Source organism: Nyctibius grandis, chromosome 20, assembly GCF_013368605.1.
Source record: "Nyctibius grandis isolate bNycGra1 chromosome 20, bNycGra1.pri, whole genome shotgun sequence".
NCBI classification, from domain to species: Eukaryota; Metazoa; Chordata; class Aves; order Nyctibiiformes; family Nyctibiidae; genus Nyctibius; species Nyctibius grandis.
In genome coordinates, this window is record NC_090677.1 from 8,434,251 (window position 1) to 8,454,090 (window position 19,840).

A 19,840-nucleotide genomic window follows, 5' to 3' on the forward strand; every position below is an offset into this window, starting at 1 on the left:
TCCAAAGCCGTCAGAGTTTTGAAATTTGGGATATTTACTTCTCACAGGTCATCAGTGGAGCAGGCAGTGCCAAATGTGACCTTTTAGCAGAGGTGACAAGGTGTTATTACTGGATCTCAACCATGCTTTTCCTGTCATCTAGCAAGAAGAGAAAAATGAAGTTAATTAATTCCATCCTGAGGCTGAAGTATCTAATTTGAGGAGCGGAGGGAGGGGTTGTCTGAGGTTTTTCACTGTGCTTCAGACTTACTAATTTTTAATGCAAGTTTGCCCTAGGGGAAGAAGGAAAATAAAGTTAGTTCACCCAAAAAAGGGAAGGATGTGAATGCAGCAGTGGATTGCACCACTGGGGAAACTACTACTTGCACGTACCGTTTGGGTTTGGTTGTGTTTCTGTGTGTTGCTGCTTGAGAGCTGCAGGAGGACCTGACGAGCCTGGCCTGGTTCTCCCTTTGCTGTGCAATGAAGCTGATAACGAGGGAAATTACAGCGCTAAGCCAGGTCCTGGGCACGTGTCTCTGGTTTTCAGTGGTGACCAGTTGCACTGGATCACTGTTTCTCAGCGCTTGTGGATGTGACCTCCATGAATGTGTCTAAACTTCTTCTGATGGCCTTTTGGCCTCCATGAATGTGTCTAAACTTCTTCTGATGGCCTTTTGGCCTCCATGAATGTGTCTGAACTTCTTCTGATGGCCTTTTGGCCTCCATGGTTTGCAGTGTTTCAGGATGCTGGAGTCTGGACCCAGGTGAAGGAGATGAGCTGCAGCCAGACGTCCCCAGGTGCAGCGTCGCTGATGTGTCTCTGCTTTGACACTGTATCCTGGGCTATTTCAAAGCAGCCTCCAGAGACTGATAATTAAGAGAAAATGCTTCCCTTCTTGTTGACCACAGGATGCTTCGTGCAACTAGAATAATAAAGATGAACAGTGCAGCTTTGGAAGTAGAGAGCTCTAGGTAGCTGAGCTGTAGGGTGCAGGTCTGTGTCTGGGGCCAAATCGGTGACCCCAGGTATCAGAGAACATCCAGCTGCCTCCTTGAGTGATGCAAGTGCTTGAGTGTGCGATGCTCTGGGCTGGTGATAGTTATTTAATGTTGGATAAACAGAACAATGAATGATCTGGGCAAAAAGAAGAGCATCCCTTCCATGGGGTGGCTGCTCTGTTGCTGACAGCCCTGAAGGTGACCTTATTGCAGTCTACAACTACCTGAAGAGAGGTTGTAGTCAAGTGGGAGTCGGCCTCTTCTCCCACGCAACTAGTGATAGGACAAGAGGACACAGCCTCAAGCTTTGCTAGAGGAGGTTCAGGTTGGACATTAGGAAGCATTTCTTGTCAGCAAGGGTCATTAGCCATTGGAAGGGGCTGCCCAGGGAGGTGGTGGAGTCACCATCTCTGGAGGGGTTTAAGAAAAGCCTGGCCATGGCACTTAGTGCCCTGGTCTAGTTGCCATGGTGGTGTCAGGGCAATGGTTGGACTTGATGATCCCAGAGGGCTCTTCCAACCTCCTTGATTCTGTGATTCTGTGAAAGTGTGTTTTCGGAGCTGGGTACATGGGAGTGAAGGACATGCCCCAGTAAATACTGGAGCTGAACCAGGCCCTCCCCATGAAGAAACCTGTCTCTACTGTGGCTGCTGCAGATAATTTCAGACGTGTTTCAATTCTACAGAGCCTGAAAAAAACGCACTGAAGAGCGTTTAGCAGGGAGCCCTCGAGCATCACCACTGCAGAGCTGACCCGAGGAGCGCCCAGGGAGGAGCAAAAATCTGCATTTCAATATTGCTGCTGGGAAGCAGAGGCAGTTCATTTGCAGGCTGGCATTTTGTTTAGTTTCTTCCTCCAAAGTGCTTGTTTGCTTATGTGATATGAGGGTATCACATGTTGGTTCTGGAGTGGATTGGAGCAGCTGCGAGCTGTTGTATTTACCAGGAACTGGGGAGCCCGCGGTAGGGAAGGGATATGGGGTAAGGCAGCTGCGTGACTCTGAATGCCAAGGGGGGAGAGCTTACAGCTGCCTAGGAAGTCCTGCTAAGCTTAGGAAGCATCAGGGGAGCCTGGCCGAGGAGAAGGGCTTGAGCTGGGACCAGTCAAGGGAGCCACGGGTGGGCACGGCCACGGGGCAGGTGTGGAGGGAGCCCTGTGGTACCTGGCAGCAGGGGGATGCTCGGGAGCACCGGCCCCAGGGTCCCCCACGGGCTGGGCGAGCAGCGTGGCCGAGGGATGGAGCCAGCCCAGCGGCTGCTGCCTGCTCCTTGTGTTGCTCCCCCAGGACTGCACAGAGCCGCATCATCTCCCGGCTGCAAATCTTTCCTCTGTGACTCAGTGCTGCGCTCTGATCCCAAGATACGTGTTTTGCCAGGCGCTGTCAGAGCTTCCCCACCTCACCCCCTTCTCCGAGGCCACAGTTTTCTTTATGTGCGTGCGGTGGCACGCTGTTATTTACAATTTCACAGCAGCATCCTGCTCTCTGCGTGACACCACTTGCGTTTCCCTACCCATCCTTCATTTATCAGGTCTTTACCACTTACTAGCAAGTGACACCGCTCCCCGCTTCCAGGCCTCCAGTTCCCGGGGGATTTCTATAGAGTTCACTTCAGCGACAGGTAAATTACCGCCTCCACCTCCAGCAGAGGCTTCACTTCGTTTTCTGTTGAACTGTGCCTCACCTTGCTTTAGGAACCGCTTTCTCATCAGGCACAGACACGCATCTGCAAACGTGCATGCGTATATGTAGGGTATATGTAAATGTGTGCACATGTGTGTATAAAAATTATTACATGAATGAACCATATCCTGGGCTGCATCCCCAGCAGCGTGGCCAGCAGGGCGAGGGAGGGGATTCTGCCCCTCTGCTCCGCTCTCGTGAGACCCCCCCTGCAGTGCTGCGTCCAGCTCTGGGGCCCCCAACAGAAGAAGGACACGGAGCTGTTGGAGCGAGCCCAGAGGAGGCCACGGAGATGCTCAGAGGGCTGGAGCCCCTCTGCTCTGGAGACAGGCTGAGAGAGCTGGGGCTGTTCAGCCTGGAGAAGAGAAGGCTCCAGGGAGACCTTCTAGCACCTTCCAGTACCTGAAGGGGCTACGGAAAAGCGGGAGAGGGGCTTTTGACAAGGGCATGGAGTGACAGGATGAGGGGGAATGGTTTTAAACTGAAAGAGGGGAGATTGAGATGAGATATTAGGAAGAAATTGTTTGCTGTGAGGGTGGTGAGACCCTGGCCCAGGTTGCCCAGAGAAGCTGTGGCTGCCCCCTCCCTGGCAGTGTTCAAGGCAAGGTTGGATGGGGCTTGGAGCAACCTGGTCTGGTGGAAGGTGTCCCTGCCTGTGGCAGGGGGTTGGAACTGGATGATCTTTAAGGTCCCTTCCAACCCAAATCAGTCTGTGATTCTGTGATTCTATGAATTTATGGCAAGTATGTATGTGTGTAATGTGTGTATGAGCATGTGAGCTCGCAGAAAGCTCACCAATGAAAAGGGGGCTCTGTACGTGTGAATCAGCCAGCTTCAGAGACTGTTCTAAACTGGATTTATTTATCCCTCTTTATCCCTCAAAATGTCATCGCACGGGTCACGTCTTATCATGACCTGTTTGAAAGGAACCCCAAATACATTGTACCATGTTATAAACCTAATTTCAAATTGTATTGAAGCTTTTTGCCAACAAACACGGATGTGTTAATCCCAAACAAACTGAAAAGAAGCTCAGCAACACATTGTGGTTAGTTCTTGGTGAGAACTTGGTCAGCCACCTTCCAGCCTGGACTGGGGATGGATGGGCGCAGGCAGTAGGGTCAGTGAGGGTGGAAAGTCCAAAACAGGGATGCGGAGAGCTGGAAGGTGTGGGATTACAGGGAGGCTGGAGGTGACGGGGAGGATTTGGGACCGTGTTGGGCGGAGGAGCAGATCTAGGAGAAGACATATGTTGCATCTGCAAACAAAGAACAAAGTATCTTCTCTTTCTTATTGCAAATCCTTCATAAAATATATATCCTGTAATAAAACAGAGCACAGTAATGGGCAGCATTTTTCATAAACTCTGTGTCTCACGGTATTTTACACAGTTAAATATATTGTTTTGTTTAGGATTTATACTCTTCATGCATTTTAAAGATAGAAAGATCTGGAGCTGAATATGCCAGAAGAGGAAGCATTTGTAAATCTCTGATTTTATTTTATTTTTCCCTAAACGTTTATAGCTGCTGTTATAAAGTGCGAGACACCCTGATCATCGCTTATGCTGAACTCCTTGTCATGATGAGCTAAAGTGCATATGTGCTGCCAATATGGAACCGAGGTGGCAAAGATGCTGCATTCACAAGGCATCTAACGCCAAGCGAATTAGCAGGAATAGATATGAAGATAAAGGGAACATCACCAGACAACACAAGGAACTGATTCCTTTAGTGCTCTGTCTGCGTGTCTACTAAAGCTGTCACTGTTAGCGGTGCTGTGCCTGCACAGTCACTACTGTTTGTTTTTGCATGACAAGCCAGCACAAACACTAACTCCATACTCTGAAACTCCATCTGGGGTATGTAGACAGCTGCTATAATTAGGGAGAGAATGTCGTTGTTCAGTTTATTGCCATTGCTTGGAATCAGTGGGTTGTGGTTGCGTTCGTTACAATTTAAATTTGCGGTGCGTGTTCTTGATTTCTTACGTTACTTTGGAAACCATGTGCTGGCAAGTGAAATGGAACAGTTCTTTTAGGAGATTATTTTATTTTATTATTATTATTTTATTTTTTTCTTCTCAGCAAGGGTCATTAGCCATTGGAAGGGGCTGCCCAGGGAGGTGGTGGAGTCACCATCTCTGGAGGGGTTGAAGAAAAGCCTGGACATGGCACTTAGTGCCCTGGTCTAGTTGCCACGGTGGTGTCAGGGCAATGGTTGGACTCGATGATCCCAGAGGGCCCTTCCAACCTGATTGATTCTGGGTTTCTGTGAATCAGTTCCATATTTTCTTTCATACCATGTTTGACCTTACGCTAGTAGAGAGTCAGTAGATAATATTTTGGCTGTACTGGCTGGAGGAAATCAAACGCTGCACAACAGATGCTGATGACTGCAAAAGGGCTCAGTGAGTGAGAGGGGCTGTTACTGGGGAAGAGCACTGCGTTTGTTCTGCAGCACTGGGACCAGTGGCAGATGATGCTTGTTCCTCTTCCTGATCCAGTCTCAAATCGCTGCTCACTGCCGATAATCACAGACCTCTGCAGTGTTTCTGCCATGCAGAAGCTTCGCAGGGCTGGGACGTGCTTGTGAATCCAGATGAATGGGAGTGGAGAATTGGGTGCTGGGTTTTTTTTTCTTCCCCCTGTGCTAACCTGAGGAAGGAGCTAGCTAAAATCCAGCCCCCGTGTGCCCAGGAGTGCAGTTAGCCCTAATTGGTAATTGTCGGCTTCATATGCAGATGTATTCAGGTTGAAGGAACAACAGCCACCAAGGCAGCAGGATGTGTGATTGTGCTGCTCGTGCTGGGTGGCCTCTGTAAGCGTGATGGGGAGGAATTCACACTTTATTTTAGCTGTGTAGCCTTCAAACACAAACATTTAGTCTGTCTGTTTATGTATTTGTGTCTCGTGCAGGGGCCAGCCCGAGCAAAGCTGCGTTCAGTGTTACCTCTCCTTACCCTGCTCCCACCCTCCCCGCACACACAATCCCACCTGTCTTTATTTTGCACGTGCTACGTATTCAGAAGGTGAAAATAAATAAATGTTTTGCTAGTGATAGAAAGGAAAACAAACAATATACTCCACATCAAACTGTGTTGTGTATCCTCTCCCTGGCAGAGCTCCAAGCATCACAGTTACTCCGATTCCAGCAGCACGAGCACACAGGGAGGGATTAATTAGAACTGGTACGTGTTAATGGAGCTCTAAACCCAAGTTCAGGTTGCCTTAAGGGAGACAAAAAATATCATGGCATTAAACTCTTCTCCCTTGGGACCTGCTGGCACGGCATGTCAGCGAGAGGCTGTCCTTGCCAGGGATGTGGAGCTCCTGGATCCGTAGAAGCTGCCTGCAGAAGCTGCCTTGCCTTTAACCCCTCAACTGATGGCCACGGCACGCTGCTTCTCTCACCAGCCCTCCTGAGGACCGAGAAGAGTTTCACCGTTTTCCCCTACGTATCTGAATCGGCACAGACCTGGGGTCCCTCCCAGAGCACCAAAATCCCCTTCGATGGGCAACAGAGAAGGTCAGTTGGTCACAGCTGCCTCCAGTTAGCTGAAGCCAGGTTTGGTGCCAGGGGCAGGCTGGGCTCTGCCTGCCTGTCCTGAAATGATTTAATAAATCCTTGAATGCTGCGAAAGCTGAAGGGAGTGAGACGAAAGCCATTGTTGTGCCTGTGCTTAAAAAGGGCGAATGATCTTAGGAAGAATTTCTTCACTCAAAGAGTCATTAGGCATTGGAACAGGCTGCCCAGGGAGGTGGTGGAGTCACCATCCCTGGAGGTGTTCAAAAAACATCTAGATGTGGAGCTTCAGGACATGGATTAGTGGGCATAGTGGCATTGGGTCAATGGTTGGACTTGATGGTCTTTTAGGTCTTTTCCAACCTTAACAATTCTGTGATTCTGTGATGTGAGCCAGGGAAATGTTTCCTGTACTTGGAACAAAACAAGGGGGTTTGCTTTTGGAAGGTGAGGCTGACGTGACTGTAGAAAGGAAAGGGGGTGCAGGTAGAGCTGGCAGCCCAAGGGATGCCTGCCTGGGGTATGAGGGACTGCAGACCCCCTTCTCTGTGTGCTTGAGACATCTCTGCAGGTGGAGAATATGTGATAACCTCTTCCAAGCATGACCAGGGCTTGAAGCTGGCTGCTGAGCTCACCTCCAAGTAAGCTGCTGCCTCCCCACAGTCAAGTCACGCTATGCCAAGGGCTGTTGCTAGGTCTCTTACACCCTTCACCATCTCTCTATTTCTCTAGTGGAGGATAATCTTGCTGGACAGCATCACTTCTGGAAGCTGCACGGTTGGGTGGTGGCAGGCTTGGGGTGTTTGCTGGGGTTTGGGCTGGAGAAGAGGAGGCTTAGAGATGACCTTATTGCAGTCTACAACTACCTGAAGGGAGGTTATAGTGCAGTGGGAGTCGGCCTCTTCTCCCAGGCAACTAGCGATAGGACAAGAGGACACAGCCTCAAGCTTTGCCAGGGGAGGTTCAGGTTGGACATTAGGAAGCATTTCTTCTCAGCAAGGGTCATTAGCTATTGGAAGGGGCTGCCCAGGGAAGTGGTGGAGTCACCATCTCTGGAGGTGTTTAAGAAAAACCTAGACATGGCACTTAGTGCCCTGGTGTAGTTGCCATGGTGGTGTCAGGGCCATGGTTGGACTCGATGATCCCAGAGGGCTCTTCCAACCTGAGTGATTCTGGGATTCTGTGAGTCAGAGCAAATGGTCGCAGTGACAGGGGACACCTGCCAAGCCCAGGCAGACTGCCGACGTGCTCATGGCTCCTGCTCCTCCAAAGGCAATGTCTGCTTTTTGTGGACTCTCAAACACTGCCCAGCTTTCTTGTACTCCTGAAGTTTGCAAGTTAAAGTCTTAATGTTGTGTTGTTAAATTTTCAGCATCTCCATTCGCACCAGAAGCTCTTCTGTTCAGAGGGAATTATAATAATGCAACTCTTCATGAGTCCTCATTATTTCTCGAAAGGCGATGGTGTTGTTCAAGTGCCCATATTGTGACAAGCGCCTAATTATGGATCCTTTCTGTAGACCCCCAGAGATGCCATTATGTCCACCTGCAGTAGAAAGGGGAAGATTATAATTTGCATTCAGCATGAGCTTTTCTCCATTATTTCCACTGCACATAAATAAGGAAAACAAATCTTATCGACCACTGATCCTCTTTTCATTTATCTTACATTTCATTTTTTTAAAACAGCGGTTTTGCTTTGCTGCTTTTCCTTGGAGTGTTGTTGTTTGCTACTTCGCACTAGCATATCTGCTGTAGTCCGATCTAAAATTGAATGCTCACCTTCATTGGGCAAACAGGCAAAAATATCTTGGCTAAAAGGGCTTTTCATCCTTGGAAAAGTGTGGCTGGAGGGGATGACACACACAATGATAAAAGCTTGATCAATAACCACAAGACTGGTATATATTCACATGATTTTTCCTTTGTCCCCTTTCAATTTTTTTTTTTTAAATGCTTTTTTCCCCTCTTCTCACTACCTTTCTGATGATAGAAATTCTCAGACTTTTAGGTCAAAATGCCTCCCCATCCATCTCTATTTATACACACAGAATCACAGAATCAACCAGGTTGGAAGAGCCCTCTGGGATCACCGAGTCCAACCATTGCCCTGACACCACCATGGCAACTAGACCAGGGCACTAAGTGCCATGGCCAGGCTTTTTGCAAACCCCTCCAGAGATGGTGGCTTCACCACCTCCCTGGGCAGCCCCTTCCAATGGCTAATGACCCTTGCTGAGAAGAAATGCTTCCTAATGTCCAACCTGAACCTCCCCTGGCGAAGCTTGAGGCTGTGTCCTCTTGTCCTAGCGCTGGTTGCCTGGGAGAAGAGGCTGACTCCCACTCCACTACAACTTCCCTTCGTAGATAAGAATAGTTTTGAGGAGAAAATACCTAAATACATTGGGCATTTTGACACATGCTCGTAATACCTGAATGAAAGGAGGTGAGTAATGAATGCATACCCCTCTCACAGGTCGCCATGGACAGGCAGACCACATCTTCCCATGAGGCTGTCCTGTGTTTTTTATTGTATTTTCTAATTACTGCCACTGACAGAATCCCTGCAGAAATAGGAGGAGGATAGAGGTACAAGATTTGGGAGGGGAAAGACCTCATTCTACTTATGATTTTTATTTACTGACAGGTCTCTCTTAGACCTTTGCATGAGTATAACATCTGCAAATGTTTTGGTGTCCCATGTTTCATCTCCTTTTTGCATAATTCGAGTGACTAATGTAGCATTTAACACAGCAGAGCCTGGTTTGTGTTTGTCCCCGTCCTGTTCCCAACAGCATTATGCTCAAAGCATGGAAACTCCAGAGAAAGGAGGCAGAGCTGGGCAGGGCAAGGATGGACCTGTTCCATGGAAGATGGTCAGTCTTTGAGTTGAGGTTTTGTTCCTGTTGGAACAGATCCAGGGTGAAAACTGGTGATTAACAGCTCTTGCTACAAATCCAACTGTTAAAACTTGTTTCAAGTCAATCCAAACCTTTTTGCTTTAAGAAATGGAAGCGATACTGCGTTGTTGGTGTGGCGGGCTAAAGAAAGATCAATGCAAAATGACTTAAAAATAGAAAACTGATCTGTCTCTTTGGCCTGTACTGGTGTGTGCTCTAACATTGTTTGACTTTCCTTTAGGACAAATCCACCGAGATGTTTTGGGGTATGCTGGAATTGCATATTCCAGTGGAAAGGTTTCTGGGGCAGCTCTAATTGCAGACACCCCTGTCCCTACCACATCTGCTCGTAGCTTTTATGGATGCAACTTATTTGCCTATACAGAGGTGCCCAGTGGTACATGAGATGCTCTAGGATGGTGCAAGCAGCTCCAGCAATGGTTCTAGCATGTCCTGGGTCTCCTGGTTTTCTTCTCAGAAAGGGTCATTAGTCATTGGAAGGGGTGCCCAGGGAGGTGGTGGAGTCACCATCTCTGGAGGGGTTTAAGAAAAGCCTGGACATGGCACTTAGTGCCCTGGTCTAGTTGCCATGGTGGTGTCAGGGCAATGGTTGGACTCGATGATCCCAGAGGGCTCTTCCAACCTGATTGATTCTGTATTCTGTATTCCTATAGCTCTTGTGTCATATCTTCCACCCAGTCTAGGTGGCTCAGCTACCCTACTGCATCTCAGATGCCGCTACATGCCCATGGCTAGGCAAACAGATTGGGCACTTGGTATCGTTTCTACTGTTGCCCACAAATCACTCTCTGTGGGATACTCTAGAGGCACAAAAGGTAATTTGCATGTAAAGCTGTCACTGGTATTTGTGCGTTTAAGTCAAAGGGAACTCAAATTTAATGAATTCAAGCGATGTTTTGTCATGTGTTTGGGAAAACATCCTTAGGATTTTAATATTTGTAAAGGATGAAGCCTATAATAGCATTTTGGTGGAACACTCGTGGTCCCAAGATGCGCTGCGGGATGTCGTTTCCCTCTCTTGTGCAAATGGGAATGTTCAGCTAAACAATGTGCTGCGATAGGGTGCACATCTGCGGTGTTACGGAGGGGGGCTGGTGTGCATTTTCACTTGGGAAGTTGGAGAGGAGAAGATGTGATGAAGGCAGCAGTCGCTGGAAATATCCATCTTGTGTTCCAGCTCACGGATGTCATTTCGTATCATTTGTGCCGGTGCAGCAGCTGTCACTGAGTCTTTGCTCAGTGTAGTGCAGCTTGGTTTGATATCTCTATTTTAGTCAGCTGGGCCATGAAAAATGAGTGCAGAGGCATGTTACATCACTCCACCTTGCCTTTGCGAGGAGCTCAGCTAATTTTTCCCCTCCCCTGCCCACACTCGGGCCACGGATGCCACTGAGGGGCGAGTTAATGATAAAGACAAACCATTGCCACGAATCCTTTTAAAAAGTGGATGGAGGCAGGTAATTCCAGTATGTGTTTCTGGAAGAAGATATTTAACAAAATGACTCAAAACAGAGAGAGAGGGTGGTTGCAGGCTGGGCATCAACACTTGGCTCCAAACTGGCTGCCTGATAATTCTCTGGTTTCTTTGTTTTCCCTGTTTTTGTTCCCATCTCCTCAGGCAAAGCCTACGCTCCCGAGTTCTACTACGACACCTACAACCCCCTGTGGCAGAACAGACCCCGCGTCTACTCCTACAGCCTCCAGTGGACCCAGATGAACCCCGACGCTGTCGACCGCATCCTTGCCTATCGCTTAGGGATTAGGCAGGTGAGGAAAGATACTCGTTTTTGCAGGACATGACTTTTGAGTGCTGACCTCTGTGATGACTACCAAGCCTTTGGTTTGGTTTATTTTATTTATTTTATTTTAATTTATTTTATTTATTCCATTTCTTCTTCTTTTTTTTTGATTATTTTACTATATTTAATTTTTCCTCCCTCTTCATCTTCTGTGAGTCTGAGTTGTTTCTCCTCCTTCTGGAAGGTTTGCTGCCATCTTGCAGAAGTTTCCCTCTGCTGCTTGCAGATCCTGGAAACTAATTTGCACAACTGCAGTGTGAATCGCAGAGATTAAAGAGCTCTTCCTCAGAGGGTTTGTAGAGGCTGTGGCTCAAGTTATGCTAGAAAGATTCCATGAAAGAAACTTGCAATGAAATTAAACTTTTTATCACTCTTTGTGTATCTATATATCTTTTATTAGGTCTTCCATGTAAATAGATAAATACAGGGATAGCTGCAACTTTCCTATGGAAACACGTGGTGACCCTTGAGAACTGAGACATCTTTCTTGACCTGATCACACTTGTGTCTTCATAGAGTCACTGTTGACTTTTCAGTGGGAATTGGCACTGTTAAGGAAGTGTGGGACCAACCCACTTGCAGAGGATTTTTTAGTTAACATAGTCATCACCATTAATTTACCCTTTAACAAGAAAAATCTCATCTGTCTTCTTTGAAGGTCATTGCTAAAAAGCTTGAGTTTTAGTAGTCAATTAAAGTGAAAGAACCACTCTCTGCGTTGCTTAAACTCTCATGAACTGGCCACATCTCTGCTTACTCCCCTTCGCAGGGCAAAAGGATCTTCCTACAGCCAAGTCCGTACAAAATCTCACAATTTTGTGTTCTAAAGGCAGAAGATTTTTGTGCCATACCACTTGTTCCCAGTCCTGTCTAGAGTCCACCCATGCCAAACACTACAAGTGTGCCAGAGGTTGACACTGACGGCCTGGGCTTTGCTGGGCTTTCTCAAGGGAAAATACGTGGTTTCACGAGAACGCTCCTTGCTATGAACACCTCCTTGGCCACCACGTCCACCTCCACGTCACATCTTACCACTTGGGCTGCCAGCCTTGGTCTGGCTGAGGTGTGCGCTGGCAGAGGAGGCTGTACCGTGCCGTGCCTGGTCAGGATCACTGGGCTCCCACCACCCCAACTCGTGGGCTTCTGGACCTGCTGCGATCAAATGAAGGCATTTTGCTGCTTATTCAGGAGAATCTGCCTGGTATTGTTTTGGTCTTGTTTTACACTCTCCCACTGAGCTTGTTTTTCTTTAAATAATACCACAATTGATTGATTTATAAAGTATATGTTTGGTTATTCAATGCCTGACATAATAGTTCGTGCAGGGAGAAAGAGATTGGGGATTAAGACAGATTCTTGAAGACATGTGTGTTTGCAAATGTGAGTGCAGAGAGTATTTTGTTATCCCACAGATCTCCTACTGGGATGAGCTTTGTAAGCTGCAAAATAAATATGCAATTTGAGCGTGTTATTTATGCTGAGTGGATGGGGTTTTGCTTGTGTAACTTCTGTGGTGGTTGTGGAGATGATTGAGACACGTCCAGGGAACAGCTCTGATACCTGGGGGGTGCTGGCTCTCCTTTACTCAGAGTTTGTCTCTGCCTGAATCTAACTAATTTGAAATTAAAATTGGTGACTTTTAATACATGTTTATGCAACTGTTTGCATCAATGGGCACAAATAAGTTCTGTTATTCCCAGTACCCGAGAGGAATTATTAAATTAAAAAAAAAGAATTTGCTGCAGTAAAAGAATATATAATGAAATTAATTGCAGTAGGGTTTTTAGCTGCTTTTTTTCCATTTCATTTTAATTTACTTTTAATTATCTATTTATATAATTATCTAGAGTTATTTTACTCTGATTTCCTTGACAACACTCTCTGTCAGGCTGATCAAAATATCTTCCTTTCACCTAAAACTTGGGTGATTTAGAACCCAGTGAGCATCCAGACGTGGTTGTCCATTACTGCAGTAATTCTCCCTGAAACAAGGGTGATAATTAAACTACTTTTTTTTTTTTTTTTTGACACCTACAGGTAGTTGCTACCAGCAGATTTCCCTCTGAACTCTTTGTGTTCAGATAGTTTATTTGACTTAGTAGTGGATTTTTTACTGCGTTTTGCTGTTGTTTTTATTGGGGATGAGTATCCTTTGGGAGTGGCAGAAAACACCGTTCACGGCTGCACAAAGTTCATGGCAGAAACAGGGCAGGAGGGTTTCCACGCTGAAGCGAGTGTCACAGAATCACAGAATCACAGAATCAACCAGGTTGGAAGAGACCTCTGGGATCATCGAGTCCAACCATTGCCCTGACACCACCATGGCAACTAGACCAGGGCACTAAGTGCCATGTCCAGGCTTTTCTTAAACCCCTCCAGAGATGGGGACTCCACCACCTCCCTGGGCAGCCCCTTCCAATGGCTAATGACCCTTGCTGAGAAGAAATGCTTCCTAATGTCCAACCTGAACCTCCCCTGGCCAAGCTTGAGGCTGTGTCCTCTTGTCCTATCGCTCGTTGCCTGGGAGAAGAGGCCGACTCCCACTTCACTACAACTCCCTTCATGGGTCTGAGCTGGAGAGCAGCCTGCAGCCCAGCGTGCTGCTGTTGGAAACACTGACTGCTCTTCAGCTTTGCTTTAATCTCCTAATGCACCGCAAAACACTGCCGGTCCGGTGGGCTGTGTAGTGGGTCAGTGTGTTGGGATCTCCCTGTGATTCAATCACCACCGTTACTTTTATCTGATCAGTAAATTGCTTTTGTATTAAGAACTCTGACATCTGAGCCCGAGCATCGCTTCTTCTTCACTCAACCTCTACATTGCTGCTTTGCTTGAGACAGAATCCAGGCAGGATTTTGGGAATACTTAGTTGGTAGCAGGTTTAGGCTTCCTAGATTTTCTGTGGAATTGGTAAATATTATCAACACTTACAAATACCTCAGGGATGGGTGTCAAGAGGAGGGGACCAGGCTCTTCTCAGTGGTGCCCAGTGACAGGACAAGGGGCAATGGGCACAAGCTGAAACATGGGAAGTTCCATCTGAATATGAGGAGGAACTTCTTTACTGTGAGGGTGCCAGAGCCCTGGCACAGGCTGCCCAGGGAGGGGGGGAGTCTCCTTCTCTGGAGATATTCAAAACCCGCCTGGACGTGACCCTGTGCAACGTGCTCTGGGTGACCCTGCTTTGGCAGGGGGTTGGACTAGATGATCTCCAGAGGTGCCTTCCAACCCTTAACCATTCTGTGATTCTGTGATTTTTAATGTCGTTTTGTAAAAATAAGAGTTTCTTATGAGACGCAGAGTGGTTTAGCTCCGGTTTTGTGTTTGCCAGGTGGCTGTGGAAAGCAACGCAAAGGATGTGCTTAATAATGCAACTTGTAAAGGGCAAAGGAGGCCGGTAATAGAATGTGGCAGACTAGGGATTTTCCCTAAAGGCAAATCGTTCTGCTAGGAGTAATTAGATTGTACAATGTTACAACAACAGGAAAGTATCTCCACTGGTTGGCATGTAGGGAGATTGTAGAGCTGGAGATGTCTCTGCCTTGACCAGCTCAAGGGGGGTGTATGCAAGGAAAAGAATTAGTGCTGGTTACGTGGAGATAGGAGCAAGAGGTACGAGCTATTGCAGTGTGGATGCCAGGAGCAGCTGTCGGGACCTTCAGGATTCTGTGGTTGCTTTGCAACAGGGAAAATAGATGTTTTAAGAACAAAACTAATCAATTGAAAATCTGTCACTGCATTTGTATGCATGTTATCTATGTGTCTTTCATTAAGATCATTGTGTAGCTCTCCCTGTATTTAAAGCTACAAACTGCACACACAGCACACTGATGGCGAGCAGAAGTTTGCTCAGTCGAGTTTGTCCTGCTGACATGGTTGTGTGGGATGGATGCTCCCTCCTGGGAGAATCAGGGAGGAACAGGAATTATTTGGAGCGCTTTGCTTTCTGCTTAAGCCCAGTCGCTCCTGTTGTTGCCTTTTGAGGATTCATTCTCTGCTTAACATTATTTTTTAACAAGCACAGGCTCTTGTCTGCGTTTCTAGTTGACGCAGCACATGGACAGTGGCTTCCCAGCGCGGGGTTTTAATCAGCTTTGAAGATGCTGAGCCGCAGGATCTGCCAAGCCTGCTGTGACGGAGCATCCAGCCGCCGAGCAGCGTGCACGGCTGTGCTCCTCTTTAATTGAACAGTGACAAATAACTGTTTTAAAAAATGAGGCGCTAACTACGTGGCCATAGAGTTTACTCGTTGGGTGAGTGTAAGAGCTGCTGTTCAAGTGCTTTGGTAGCACTCAGAGCACTCAAGCATGTCTTGAGGAGATGGCACAGCTCTGCAGTACGCAGCCAGGCCCTGTCCCTCCAAGGAGTTGTTACAGATGTAGTCTTCTCATGGAAATTTCTGGCTTGTTTGCTTAGGAAGGAAAAAAAAAAAAGCATTTAGTTCACAGAATCCCAGAATCAATCAGGTTGGAAGAGCCCTCTGGGATCATCGAGTCCAACCATTGCCCTGACACCACCATGGCAACTAGACCAGGGCACTAAGTGCCGTGTCCAGGCTTTTCTTAAACCCCTCCAGAGATGGTGACTCCACCACCTCCCTGGGCAGCCCCTTCCAATGGCTAATGACCCTTGCTGAGAAGAAATCCCGAATCGCATCACCTTTTCCCTGTTGCAAGCATTAAAATGACCCACTTCAGAAGACATGATATTAATGAAATTCTGTGAGTGCAGCTCTCGGACGCACAGGCATGTGTTTGCAGTGAATTAGGGCTGAGTCCATCTTCTTCTTGGTCGTGCTCAATAACCCAGACCATTGCATGGCCTGTTGCCTCTGTGGGACCATCTCTCTCTCCAAGCCTCTTTCTCTGGGGCTTCCTTTAATTTTCTTAATATTCCTGGAATACAACTGACAGATTCCACCCTGTATGAATCACCAGCACAGTGTTACACATGTCTGTCACATCCTGCTTCTTGTCACCTACCCTGTCACTAGAGTTAAAATAAAGGCGTGTCTCAGGCACAAGAGGATAATTTAACCGTAGGAAGGCAGGACACAGGAGAAACTTGTTTGGCATTTTAAGCACTGCTGAAAAAGAAGTTGAGAGAAACTGGCCCAGCAAATGCTAGAAAACTTAAGGAAAAAAGTGAAGCTTGGTTTAACGACGTATCAGGGAAGCCAAGAAAGTCAAAAAGGGAGAGGGACAGTCCCGTCACATGAAGAGGGAGTCACAAGAATAGAAAAATGTAATTTTTCTGCCTATAGAGTGAAAATAAATGAATGGAAATCGTTATTTACTGAAGTACTGCATTTAGAAGGGAAGTCATTTATGAGAAATTCATTTATTTTAGCATACTCAAGGCCCCCTCTGGTGGGTAGTAATTCTCCAGATATTCCTTCTATCAGGATCACAGTGATGCCATCACACAATCCACTGCAGAGGGAAAGAGGTTTGCAAGCTGGGTATTTTCATTTGGTTTGCTATAAAACATGTAAAATAGCTATGTGTCAACATGTATGCAAAAATTGTATTCAGAAGCATTCAAAACTAATTACATCTGTAGTAATTAATTCCAGGGGAGGAAGTGAGAGAAGTTGAAAATTTACATGGATATTGGAATTTTTCTAACGTCGTTTTAATGAAAAATTTTAAACCTTTTTCTACAGAGGGATATAAGCTGTCCCAAAGATTTCACAGTGTGTGTTTGTTTGTGGAAGTCTAAACAAGGCTTTGCTTTTTTCCTGTTGTGCCTGCACTTGTGAAATGAGACAGAGAGAGTCTGGCAAAAAAAAATGAGTGCAACATGCAAAGGCACGTTTCTTATTGATTTTCTTGGGTTTGGTAAATTGAATTAGAGAAGCAATGGGTCTGTTTGACAATTTTCAGTTTGCGATACTGATACCTCCTGTGCTTATTCTTCACAAGACTGAGGCTGGAGTTTCAAAATAGCAAGGTGGGGGCTGTCAGTTGAGATTTGTACCAAATGCTGTTTAAAAATGGTTACATCTCCCAGTCTTCGGATAGATTAGGCAAATGCTTGTGTATAATTCTGAAAAAAAATTCTGCTGAGTACATCTTAAGAAATTCAGAGGTAAAAGTTATGCACATAAATACATCTTTTTCTGTCAGGTCCTGACTTGGATCCCGTGGTATCTTAGTTACCAAAGATGCTCCTGAGTGTAACCACCTCCCTGGTCGGGGAGTTGAGTTGTGCACCCCAGAGTAACTAGTTTGCCTGGTCTGGAGGTAGTGGGCTGTATCTTCTAGAGATGCAAACAGAAAACGTCCCAGGCTGAGCTGTGCCCATTCACATTACCATGAAATTACCATTTACAAGGGCATGGAGTGACAGGACGAGGGGGAACGGTTTTAAACTGAAAGAGGGGAGATTGAGATGAGATATGAGGAAGAAATTCTTTGCTGTGAGGGTGGTGAGACCCTGGCCCAGGTTGCCCAGAGAAGCTGTGGCTGCCCCCTCCCTGGCAGTGTTCAAGGCCAGGTTGGATGGGGCTTGGAGCAACCTGGTCTGGGGGAAGGTGTCCCTGCCTGTGGCAGGGGGTTGGAACTGGATGGTCTTTGAGGTCCCTTCCAACCCAAACCAGTCTGTGATTCTATGATTCTATAAGACGCACGCGGTAGCCTCAGCCTGTGCGTGGTGGTCACCCTCAACTTCCATTTGCTCTGTCTCACCAGAAGGATCTGCAACATGAATTGATTACTGCTGACAAACGCGGTGTATCAGTCAAACTTTAGGGAAGATGCGGGAGAAAATTGAGTGAACTGAAGAGCAATTTAGTGAGAGAAATTACTCAAGCTGGAGGAATTTATTTTAGTAAACAAGATATTTGCTTTCGACTACATTTAAACCTTGTGGCAGGGTTGAGCCTCAGGTGGAGCGGCTCAGTCGCACGTATGGTCTGCACCATCCAGAGATGTGCTTGCCTTTAAATTGTGGTGCGTGTGTGGGCATCCCTCCAGCAGAAGCTGGGCCCTTGATGAGAACCTGCTGATGCTGATCAGACCCAGGTTTAAAATGAAGAATATGATTACCTAGAAATATTTTTCATTGCCCTGCCTTATTCTTTATATAAACTCCTGTAATGCAAGACTGCCTTAAAAAAAAATATGTAAATTACACCAATGGTTTTCTTGTTAGTGTTGATTTCATATGGTGTCAGTTGTTCAGAAATATTAAAGGATTTGCAAAAATGAAATCAGAGAAATAGAGCAATGAAACTTTGAGAAGTGAAGATCTACATAAAAATTATGTCATATGTCCTTAGGCAAATGCATGACAATTAAGAGTTGTGTGTCTGGCATGCAGCATGCTTTTTGTCGTAGTAAAATATAGCATAAATAAATATTTGAAAAGGTCTTTGAGCGTTACAGAAATCTAATTCTGGTGAAGAATGCATCCTTTTTAGTGAAGATAGTTTCAGAGCAGCATCGATGCCTAAGAATCATAAATAAATTGCATGGTATATTATAGGTGCCCTGTTAAAATATATTAGGATATCAGGATAAAACTTAGCAATAGCTGCACTTGCTCAAGGCTGAGGTCCATTATCCCCGGAGTTTATGTGCACCCCAGACAAACCATGGGTGCTGAAGGAGAACTCTGCAGACCAGGGCTGCTTCTTGCTGGGATGCTCCCTTGGCTCCTGCCTCCAGGTTTCTGCAAAACCAGCTATGACCTTCATATGGTCTTACCTTCGTATTGATCTTAAGATTAAGAATCCCAGATTTCTGCTAGACACTTTGGTATTTTTTTTACTGGGCATAGTCTCGCTGTCTCTCACCATAAATTCTGTCCTTACTGAAACAGATATATATAATTTAAGAAAAAAAAAATGTAAAAACATACATTTTGCCAAAAAAAACCAAAAAGCGCAGTGCTGTTACAAGCCAAAACGTGTTTCTGTTCTGCAGTGATGTGCTGTCTCTGCTCATCCAGCTGAGGCCAGAAAGGATTTCTTTGTTTTCAAAAAGTCCTGTGCAAATTTTAGTTGCAGTTTGGAGAGAAGAAGTGGTAAATGAGAATTATTCTTTTTTTTTTTTTTTATAATGTGATTAGGTTGGTATTTTCTTAAACACAGATTTTGCTTGCTCCTAGGTGAGGGGTGTTTGTGGCTAAATCAGAACATACTAGCCAGTGTATGTAGTGAGTAAGCACTTTTGTCAAATAATGTAGATTAGAAAAATTATAAATTATTGAGATGAGAGCGATTTGTCTCTAAAGACAACTGCTCCATCCATTCTTTTGCTGTTAGAGAACTCTTTATTCTCTGAAACATACATATGTTTAAATTGAATGCAAACCATATTGCCTTTCGATAAGCAAATGAGCACCCTCCTGCAATGCATCTGTGTTTTTGAGCTGATTTAAACCATCGCATTTACATTTTGAGAACTTCATTAAACATCTAGTGGCTATTTCCTTTCTTCTTGTGCAGCAGTTGTCTTAAGTATTTAAGAAATGGTTTGTTGAAACGTTCATATCTGACAGTTGAGCTGGTATTTATTGGCAAAAATTTGTTCTAACTTAAAAAGTTAAGCAAAATCACTGTGTTCACTTTCCTTAGAAATGCACTTTGGCATCATGCGCTTGTCTTATTGCATTATTACTCGTTGATCTATTTATGCAGAGGCTCATGTAGGTTGCTTAAAATGCAGCCTTGTTTTTCCAGTTCATTTACCAAGACAACTTCTCTTGTTCACAGTGTTGACTAAGCAGCGAAGCTCCAGTGTGCTGTACTTTAAAACGGTTGGGTTTGTTGTCTTGGTTGCAGCTACGGTCATTAATTAGTCAGTGTGTAATTATTTTGTATGAAAAAATATGGTCATTTTAGAAATCACAAGGAAATGAATTAGTTCACTAGTGACGGGAGTGCACAATCTGTCGTGTAAGATCCATCTGGAGAAGGTTGTAGTGTTGT

General features: G+C 45.8%; 1 protein-coding gene across 2 annotated transcripts in view; it reads left to right on the plus strand.

Annotated features, from left to right (window-relative positions):
• Positions 1-19,840, plus strand: part of MDGA2 (MAM domain containing glycosylphosphatidylinositol anchor 2) — a 320,069-nt gene that overhangs the window by 261,706 nt on the left and 38,523 nt on the right. For both annotated transcript variants that reach the window (XM_068416528.1, XM_068416529.1), the window contains one exon: positions 10,725-10,873. In XM_068416528.1, coding sequence (XP_068272629.1) covers positions 10,725-10,873 — 149 coding nt within the window. The remainder of the gene's footprint in view (positions 1-10,724; positions 10,874-19,840) is intronic.